The 10,773-nt window shown below is 34.9% G+C and overlaps 1 protein-coding gene across 1 annotated transcript; it reads left to right on the plus strand.

Moving 5' to 3' along the window:
• Positions 1-300: 300 nt before the first annotated feature.
• LOC133196689 (agrin-like) lies at positions 301-5,198 on the plus strand. Its single transcript, XM_061332546.1, has 4 exons — positions 301-355; positions 498-612; positions 2,603-2,848; positions 5,105-5,198. The coding sequence occupies exons 1-4, from the start codon at positions 313-315 to the stop codon at positions 5,190-5,192; spliced, it is 492 nt and encodes a 163-aa protein (XP_061188530.1). The 5' UTR covers positions 301-312; the 3' UTR covers positions 5,193-5,198.
• Positions 5,199-10,773: the final 5,575 nt, after the last annotated feature.

Raw genomic sequence — 10,773 nt, forward strand, 5'->3', positions numbered from 1 at the left:
GACACCTTTGCTGTAAATGAAATTAAACCTGAGATAACTTCATTCTTCCACTTTTACCCCAACGTTTTCTACCTGATTCAACAAAATACTATAACCATATATACATGTTTATATATTACCAACGGTTAATTAATTGACCTGTGATAAATGTTTTTTACTTCTCGTATATATAATACACACTACAAATTTATTATCATGTGTTATCATGTGTTATCATGTGTTATCGTCATGTTTCGTGATCTAGTATTCGTGACACACGTGGGTCTTATCTTTCTTTCCTAACATACTGTTTAGTAATAGATCGTCTTCAATATGGCTCTTTTAAAGTTTCTGGCACCGATATTACTTTTTTCAGGTTTGTATTTATTTCAAACGGAGTTTTCTCCCCCTTTTATAAATGCTTTTAAAAATTATTTTTAAGCTATTGTTTGAAAGAAAGACTTATATACAAATGGAACAAATACAAATTATTGAGATATGTGTCAATTTGTTTACAGTGTGTAGTGCCCAGTTCTTCAATTTTAACACATGTTCCAGCATCCTTAGAGAAGATTGCTTCAAGTATGGCAATGACCCACAATGTGGCTCCAATGCAGTCACCTACAGAAACAGGTTTAATTAGTAATTAAATGATGATAAATCTTGAAAAGAAGATGGGCGTATTTGGCGTGTGAACTGAAGGAATTATATGTATGAAATAGTTATAGTTTAAATGTCTACGGCTGACCACAGCTAAACAGACTTTATAAAGTTACGCATATAGGAAAATGTTACATTTAGTTTAGAACACCTTGTCATAATTAGTCTGGTTATCTTAATACTTACTATAACGTAGTAACGCTTCATAAATAATAAATACCTATTTATAAGACAATAGGGTATAGTTAAATTCAATTTCAAGCACATGTGTATACTACAGTTTCAGTAGATTGGAAGTATTGCTTTCGATGTCAGTGCAACTGAATCAAAATTTATCTATTTAAAAATTTTGATAAATTAGTATACATAAAATTTATACTGACAAAAGAATTGATTGTTTGCAGAAAAAATAAACGCTCCGTGCGAGGATCGAACCAAAACTTTTCAATTTCAGTGCACTTCATGAGTAATGCAATCTGCTGACCTTTCATCGCTACACACGAAATATGTATTTTAAAACGACAATGAACCAAAAGCTTTTACACAATGATATTTTTGGTAAAGGTTGATTTTTATGGTCTCTGGGTTTCTTTAAATTAAAATGCACAAAAATAACGTTTCAAAATCATGGAGAGATGACACTAAGACAGCAAATAAAAAAAGCAAGGTGTGTTTGTGAAACACTGATGCCCCCGCATGACAGCTTATGGTGAAGGTTAAAATTTCTCAAATGCAAGCGAAACTTCAGGTCAAGAGATCAAAAATGCTGGTACCCAAAGAAAGGTCTTGTCTCGAGGAATATACCTGTGAAATTTGAAAGCCTTAGCACCAACTGTTCAAAAGTTATGGCGAAGACTAAAGTTTTTTAAAAGTAAGTAAAACGTCAAGGTCAAATGGGGGCCCAAGGGAAGGTCTTGTCACAAGTGATACACATATTCGTGAAATGTGAAAGCCCTAGAACCAAACGTTCACATGTTATGGCCAAGGTTAAAGTTATTTAAAAGTAGGTCAAACTCCAAGGTCAAGGTTAATGCCAAAATTGTTGGTATGCAAAGGAAGGTCTTGTCACAAGGAACGCACATGTGAAGAATGAAAGCCCTAGCCCCAAATGTTTAAAAGTTATGGCCAAGTTTTAAGTTTTTCAAAAGTAGATCAAACTCCAAGGTCAAGGTCAAAGGGTCAAAGTTGTTGATATCCAAAGGAAGGTCTTGTCACAAAAAATACACACGTGAAGTTTGAAAGCCCAAGGACCAACTGTTCAAAAGTTATGACCAAGGTTAAAGTCTCATAAAATTTTTTTTGCAAAAGTGGGTCAAACTCCAAGGTCAAGGTCAAATATGATGGTACCCAAAGAAAGGTCTTGTCACAGGGAATGCACATGTGAAGTAAGAAAGTCATAGCTCCAACAAATCAAAAGTTATGGGCAAGGTTAAAGTTTTTGCGGACAAACATACAGACAGACAAACAGACAGACGGACAGGGCAAAAACTATATACCCCCGACTCTTCGATACGGGGTCATAAAAACGTGTTTTAAAAATATAGCATTTTGTATCGCCAATTTTCAAGTTATTTTTTAGCAAATTAAAAACACAAAATCAATAATTCCCTTTCCTATTTCAAAGGAAGCTGATACATCAAAAGAATGTTAACATTTCATGTGACAGATAAATGAAAATTTTAAGTGCGCCCAGATTCCTGCCGAATGCCAATCAAATGCGCCCTTGTTCTTTAAGTGCCATTGTCTACCTTGGTATATGGCTTTGCTATACGTTGAAAAAAATGATTCACATTAAAATTTCCCGTTCAACACTTCGACTTATTTATAGAGCACAAAAAATTACTTTATATTCATAAAAAAATGGTGAATCTAGACTCTATTACACAAGTTGACTTACTGAAATATTTCATGGTAAAATGGAAAGACTTTGATACTGTTAATTACATTACAAGTTACATTACAGATGTGATTTCTCCAAAGCTCACTGTGAAGACAAAAATGTCCACATAGCCTCGCACTCCGCATGCCCAACCAGCACAAAGCCCCCTAGCGGTGCATCCACCATCGGTCCCTTACCCAGCACTCTGGCCCCTATACTACATGGCAGCGAGGCTGTCCTGGATTTCTTCTGTTTGAATTTAGCATTCAGACCCTGTGATGGAGGTCCAAACCCTGTGTGTGGCAATAACACAATTACGTACGAAAACCCGTAAGTTCTGTTAAATCAAACAATGTCACAATGTCTTACGTGTATATCTAAAAAAAAAACGCCTCGTTTAAAACACGTTTAGCTTTTAGGTGTTCACTGACTAAACTAGGGCTGGGACGATATATCGAGATATCGATAATATCGATTCAATGTTAGGATGATACGCATATCGATACGATATGAAGAAATATCGACATATCGTCCAAAAAATTCTGAATTATGTTTTTCTTTGTTTACTTGACATTTTGGGTTTAATATATAAAATTAATATGCTTAATATAAATATGAATATGAAATACATAATAATTAAGACCACTTGTGCAAAATAATTAAGTTTTACAACAGATATGCAACTTCTTTGGATAAATTATTCTTATTTGTGAAGAAATGTTTTGTTCATTTCAATATAAAAAAAGAATTTATAACAAATTAAACATATCGTGATACCTATCGTATCGTGGCTCAAATATCGGGATACGTATCGATATAGAAAAAGTTGTATCGTCCCAGCCCTAGACTAAACACTTCAACAAGTTTAGGCCCTAATCACCAAAGTAATGAATATAGCTGAAATTTAAAAGAAATGATTTTTTAATGGAAAAACTAAACATATCTATTGCTTAAAAATTCAGTCAGCATCACATATATCTTATACACTTAGATGTTTTTCTTTTTTAAATTTCAAAAGATGTCCTTGTTAAAAAGAAAATAGCAACTGATATAACAATAGCTGGAGATCTCTAGCTCGTTGGTCTGGAAAAAATGGGATGAACGACTAAAGAACTACAATGCCACTCATAGTTTATTATTACTGCGCACTTAAAAGTGCACTGTTCCTCTATTTCTTCTTATATTTAGGCTGCCATCTCAAAACTTGTGTTTCTTTTATTCTTTAACTACTTCCACTACAAAACTGTATGTACAAATTATGCACCCAAAATGACAGTATAAATAGGCGAAATTTTCGATGGTCTAAATTTCAGGCCAAGGAGGGCTATTATATAACAAATCGACAATCCTCGACAGACTTTGCTACCCTCCATACAAAGCTCGGAAGCGCTTGGTGGAGGAATATGCATCAAATCGATGCATTTCTCCGCCAGAACTATACCTTTTAACTCAAATAACTCACTGAAGTACTGATATTTATTGAATAAAAATGAGATATATTTTAAAATGATATATTTTTCACAATGAAAAAAAAAACAAAGTGATAATTTTCACTGAAAATAGCAAAAGTGCGGCAAAACTCTCGATTTTCTTTCCTTTTACGAAGAAAAAACTCACTGTTACCCACGAAATACGATTTTTCAGGTTTGAGACGTTGTTAATTACGGATTTTTTTTTGGTTGGTCAAAAATTATTTTAAGACTGATATTCGTTGATATTGACCCCCTCTCCCCGGAAAAAAAAATCCTGGATCCACCCCAGCATCTATTTCATATTTGGATGTTTTTCTGATTATAGACGATATGTTACTATTTATGTAGTAATATTCGCTATAATAGCAAATAGATCCTATCAAAGGGTCGTATTTTGACATATTTCATACTAAATTTGACTACGGAAGACATCTGTCTATCTGATCAATACATAGGGCTCACGGCGGGTGTGACCGATGGACAGGGGATGCTTACTCCTACTAGGCACCTAATCCCACCTTCGGAATTTCTGGAGGTCCATGTTTTATGCACTGTTCACAGATCTGCATTTTATTTTAGATCGATCATTATATACGTTATTTTCACCTTTTTTATGTATTAAAGTTCGTGCTTTGCACTCGTGAAAATATTTTTTAAAAACCTTTCCCACTCATGTAATAAATTTCATATCAAAGACATTGAATATCCTCTCTATGTCCTCATTTAAACATTTATATAACACACATATTTAGACATAAGCTTTAGTCGTCCAACAAAATATTAAACACCTTTAATAGATCAAAATACGTAAAGGACGTGTGTATAATACAGTGTATAGATAGAATATTGAACTTCACTAGCACTGTTAGATGTTGTATATGTAAACCATTTGCAGGAGTAAGAACTCATATTTATACTGTTCTGCAGCACGTAGATGACGTTTGGAAATCTTTTATTTTTTGTCTTGAAAATAAAAATCTCATTCATCTTTTTGGCGGGTTATTGTACTCAACAAATGACCTTAAAGTAGAAAATTTCAATTAATAATCATAATGGCCCCCTGCATTGAAAGAGCATCTAAAACTTTTTTGCACTAATGATGTTTGTATTACAGGTGCGAGTTCGAGAAATCAAGGTGTACACATCGCTCTCTGCATATTGTTCATTATGGAAACTGCAGCGGGGATCCTTTCAACCCCTGAATAAAATTTTTAAATTTACGCAAGCTTTTCTTGATTTTTAAAAGTTGCCCAGTTTACATTTTTGGAGATACTGATGCATCAAAAGTATGTAAAGTATGTATCTCGAAATCTGAAAGACATACGAGATAATCTTATTATAACCATTGAATCATAGATTCGAACATATTCAACTCTCACAAGTTTATTCAGGTACATATTTACTACAGGTGTTAAAGTAACAATTTTATTTTATTCTGGATCTAGTAACACCCAGGAAGACCAAAATGCACCTTAAGTATCACAAAGATCAAACCAGTCCCTTTGTTACACGATAATAACCCCGGTTTTTTTTCCAATAGACCCCTCTGATTACATCAGATAACCTTAAATTCACTCCAAGAGTCCCCTTGATAACACTGTAATAACCACGAATTCTCTTTTGCAGTCCCCCTGGTAACATGATAGTAAACCCTGAATTCTCTTCGGCAGCCACCCCCTTCCCCCTTATAACACGATCATAATTCAGAAATTTCTTTAGCAGTTTATTTTTGAAACATGATATTAACTCTGATTTCTCTCCTATAGTCTCCTTGGTAACATGTAAGTAACACTGAATTTCCCTAGCAGTCCCATTTGATAATAAGATAATAACCCTAAATTCTCTCAGGAAGTCCCATCTTGTAATTTTTTTACCAGCAGTTTCCACTGGTACCACAAAAATAACTTTTAAGTTCTCCCTGGTATCCCCCTTGTATCACAGTACATCTATATACTATGAATTCTCTTTGTCACTCTCTCCACCAGTCCACCATGGTAACTATGATTCCCTCCGGTGGTCTCCCTTAGCTAGTACACCAAAAAAATCTAGAAAATCTCCCAAGAGTCTCCCTGTCACACGATAACCCTGGATTTCATACGGAAGTCTCCTCTCCTTGACACAATAATAGCTACAAGTTCTTTTCGGCACTCCCTTCTGGTAACACAATAGTAATCTTAATTCTCTCCACTAGACTCCATTGTATCCCTGAATTCTTTTCAGTAATCCCCAGTTAACACGTAAGTGACACTGAATATCCCTAGCAGCCCCATATGGTAACACGATATTAATCCTGAATTCTATCTAACAGTCCCTACTTCTAACATGATGTTAATTGAATTCTCTCCGAATGTCTCTTTTTTTAACACGATAATAACCATGATTTTTCGTCGATAGTCCCCTGGAAGAACGTTAATAACACCAAATTCTCTCTATCAGTCACTTTGGTAACATGGTCATAACCCTGAGTTCTCCCCGGAAGTTCCCACTGATAAAACATGTAACCCTGAGTTCTCCCCGGAAGTTCCCACTGATTAAACATGTAACCCTGAGTTCTCCCCGGAAGTTCCCACTGATAAAACATGGAACCCTGAGTTCTCCCCGGAAGTTCCCACTGATAAAACATGGAACCCTGAGTTCTCCCCGGAAGTTCCTACTGATAAAACATGGAACCCTGAGTTCTCCCCGGAAGTTCCTACTGATAAAACATGGAACCCTGAGTTCTCCCCGGAAGTTCCTACTGATAAAACATGGAACCCTGAGTTTCCTCTTGTAGTTCCAGTAATACGATAATAACCATGAATTCTCTCTGACATTCCCCATTGAATCAACAAATAAATGTGAATTCTCTCAGGCAACCTCCCCTTGTAACACAATGATACGGCTTGAATTCTATCCCACAGAATCCCTCCTGAAAATATAATAATAACCCCTATTTACATATGCTCGTCCACAGTCCCCCTGGTAATTAATAGGGATGCCAATTTTGTTCAATTCGAAATTTCAATGAAAGTATTCGAATAAATTTGATAAAATAAATAAGATTGTGTTCATATTCAATATGCATCATCCTACCCTTATGACAGGTTTTGCGTCTGCATGAATTTTTCAATTAATATGCGTCAATGGTTAAAATACATGAAATATGGAGATAATGAGCAGTATTAAAGCTCAAAGTCCATTAAAACAATACAAATTGAGAGCAGAGCAAACACGGACCTCCAAAAACAGATGTGGGATCAGGTGCCATGGAGGGGTGAGCATATCCTGTCGACCGGTCACACCCATCGTTGCTCATTGCCATGCTCGGTAAGTAACGGAAAAATACGACCTACTGATAGGTTATATTTGCTTACAAGGTAATAATAAAGACCATAGAATTTACGAAATGCTGACTTTAAACGAGGTTGTTTGAAATTCCTGTAACATAAACTTATCTGTCAGTAGCCTGTCTCGGTTTAAAAATTGATGGTACTCGCAGCGTACTCTTGATTATCGAATAATTTAGGAGATGTAAACACCACATGCAGATGATAGCGGTATATTACTAAATAAATCAGGAAAGTTGGCGATGGAAAAGCTGTAGTCATACAATTTAATTGTAAGGATGCCCTTATCGTCTATAGTCAGTAAAACATTCAAATATGAATGTGTCTTATTTCAAGTTCACTGGGATATATATCGAGTCGACATATGAATGTAAGCAACTATTGTTAATTGTTGAAACGTCGTAAATATATGTAAATGTTGAGTTGAAGGCCACAGCAAGTGATTTCTTCTTCTCATATAGAAGTTTTTAAATAAATTCTGCTTCATAGAATCACAAAAACAGATCGGATAATAAAAGAGCACAATTAGACCCATAGGAATTCCAACAGTTTGTTGGAATACCTGGTCTCCGAAGACTACATAGATGTTGTCAATGAGGAACTCCAGCATCCTGTAATTATCAACTTCAGAATACTTTTGTGTAAAATCAGAGTGATTTTTAACAATTTAATTCTGTTGATGACCAATCACAAGATACGAAAATTTTCCACCTCCATTTTTATTGAAGAACAGTTGCCTATAATATCAGAAACCTAGTTTTTTTAATTTATCATGAGGAATGGTTGTATAAATTGTAGAAAAATTGTAGAAACCTTGCAATATATCTCTATTTTTAAGGATTTTTATGAAGTTTAGGAATCCAGTCTTGGTAGAATAGATAGAACTCACCTTGGTTGGCTGGAATGTCAAAAGTATTAAACACTGAAATTCGATGAATTCGATGAAGAATTTCATCTAGAAAGTGAACCGTGAGTATAAGTTGGATTTCCAGACATAGAATTAAAACCAAGTTGTTCTAAAATACAGTTTTAATAATAAGCCTTACAAAAAAAGACTATATTGTTATAATCCTTATAATCTGGAACAATAAAACGTTATTCATGTAGTCTTTCTAATTCTTTTATCACCTCCGATTTAGAGAAAATAGAAGGATAGATGGTTCGCATATACATTGCCTATGAATTTTTTTATACGATTCTTTAACATTTGATCCATTCTGACAAAGTGTTCAGATCAAGCTCAACGTCTGACATAATCATTGACAGAATTCCTAATAGAAATGAAGACTTTGTATCGATCGCAAATTGAAAGATCGGGGCTCCCTGTATTTAGTACCTTTTAAGATAATTGCTTTTAGGTCTTCATTGTCCCCCGCTTTCAATGAAAGTGGGGGATATTAATTTGGGTCAGTCTGTCCGTCCGTTCGTCCGTCCGGCCGTTCGTCCGTCTGTATTTCTGTCTGTCTGTAACACTTTCGTTTCTGCGCGATATCTCGGAACCCTTTGAGATTTCGCAATGAAATTTTGCATAGCAACTCCCTATAGCCTACAGAAGAACCCAATTGATTTTGAGGTCAAAAGGTCAAAGGTCAAGGTAAAAAATTCATAAATTCTGTTTGTTTTAACACTTTCGTTTCCGCGCGATATCTCGAGAATCCTTTGAGCTTTTGCAATGAAATTTTACATAGCAACTCCCTGTGTGCTAAGGAAGACTCCTATTGATTTTGAAGTCAATAGGTCAAAGTTCAAGGTCGTAAATTCATACATTCCGTCTGTGTGTAACACTTTCGTTTCCGGGCGATATCTCAAGAAGTTTTTGAGCTTTTGCAATGAAATTTTATACCATAACTCCCTATAGCCTCTCTCGCCCCTCTCAAAGTGTCTTGCCCCATTTTTATTGTATTAAAAGTCGCTTGGCACTATTTTTAGCACAGGGGCATGTGGAGAGTTATTACGTATAAAACAGGTTGTCGGCGGACTTTATATTCTAATTACATGTATTAGAATTGATTAATAAAGGCTAAATTAGACACCATGTATTGCGTAAAATTTTGACAATATCGAACGTGAATATAAACATTATATGTGACCTAATGTTTGTTTGCATTTAATTTGCTGTATAATCAAGTCCCTCGGTGGTCTAGAGGTATGATCCTTGCTTAGCAAGAGAGAGGTACCGGGTTCCAATCCCAGCCGATCCTTCTTCTTTTGAAATTTTTTTGGGGGATTTACTAAATGATTGTATTCAACATGTGAAATGAAAAAGTTATGACGTCTGGCGTGTACAAACTCATAAAATCATTATTACAGTGTGATAAATATTCTATATAAAAAGAATCTTCTACATGTATACACATATTAAAGAATAAGCAATCAAATCTTTATATCTATATTGGCATTTTTTATTTGCTTCAATATACATGTATACATTTAATAATTCTACATATCCAGGGGAGGGGTCCGACCCCCCCCCCCCAAACTGCGCATGCTCTTCTTTTTTCCCTGAGCGGGGGACACAAATTCTCTGAATTAGCTTGACATGTTGTCTACTGAATGGAGTACTCAAAGTAGGACTATAAGTTTGATGATATATTTGTTCCCCTCAAAATTCTAGCCCTCATTGAAAGAATAGAGTGGTCAGGCAAATTGAAATGTTTATGAAAATGTTTATGGACCCATGATTTATTTCAAACCTATGTCCCGACATTCACTTATTGAGTGATCTGTTTGTTTCCGAAATCAGTCCGCATAGAGTACACTCAATTCCATAGACAACGTTTGAAGTTCTATTGGTCAAATTTTCTCAATTTTTATTTTAAAAACTTTGTCCAGTAAGGCTGCCGAAAAAAGAACATCCGATCGTCTTATCAAGGGTAAATTATCATATATTTATACTGTTTAGATTTAAATACGTTTTAATATAATCTGCTTAAAGTGACACCGTGACGGAAAAACGCGAAAATCGACAAAAGTAGAATTTATGCATGACACATGCAAATTTTGTTCAGTTCTTGAAAGTATAAGGTTTCAGAAAATTACAGGTTCAGAACCTAAAAAATCTACTTTAATGGAGAAAAATAAAAGTTAAAAAAATCTTTGTATAACCCAACACAAAATTATTGCTTCACTTCTTCCTCTTTATTGTACGCATGCGCTGAAAAGTTGGTTTCAATTCCATAGATATAAATGTCGGATGACCGAGAATTTTTGTACAATCTTCAAAAAAGATGATCAGAACTTATTTCTCACTTCTGCTTGTTCCAATTAAATGTTGTTTACAAGTTTCGCGCTAAAAATAAAGGACGCGTCACCTTGACATTGTGGACATTGACGATAAAACCAAAGCGATAGATACACCATTTGTTTTTCCGTCACTTACATTTTGCTGTTTTTTTTCTTGCTTTACAGTGCAGTTCAGTTGCCAAAACTTTGCTATATTCATATTTCACATAAATCG

Source organism: Saccostrea echinata, unplaced genomic scaffold, assembly GCF_033153115.1.
Source record: "Saccostrea echinata isolate AGI-Se365-2 ecotype Australia unplaced genomic scaffold, CSIRO_AGI_Sech_v1 ptg000030l, whole genome shotgun sequence".
Classification (NCBI taxonomy): domain Eukaryota; kingdom Metazoa; phylum Mollusca; class Bivalvia; order Ostreida; family Ostreidae; genus Saccostrea; species Saccostrea echinata.

Bases quoted from the DNA above. Each gene is read 5' to 3' on its own strand.
- LOC133196689 (XM_061332546.1), top strand. From the start codon at position 313: ATGGCTCTTTTAAAGTTTCTGGCACCGATATTACTTTTTTCAG. The intron at 356-497 runs GTTTGTATTTAT...ATTTGTTTACAG, and splicing joins ACCGATATTACTTTTTTCAG to TGTGTAGTGCCCAGTTCTTC. The intron at 2,849-5,104 runs GTAAGTTCTGTT...TTTGTATTACAG, and splicing joins ACAATTACGTACGAAAACCC to GTGCGAGTTCGAGAAATCAA.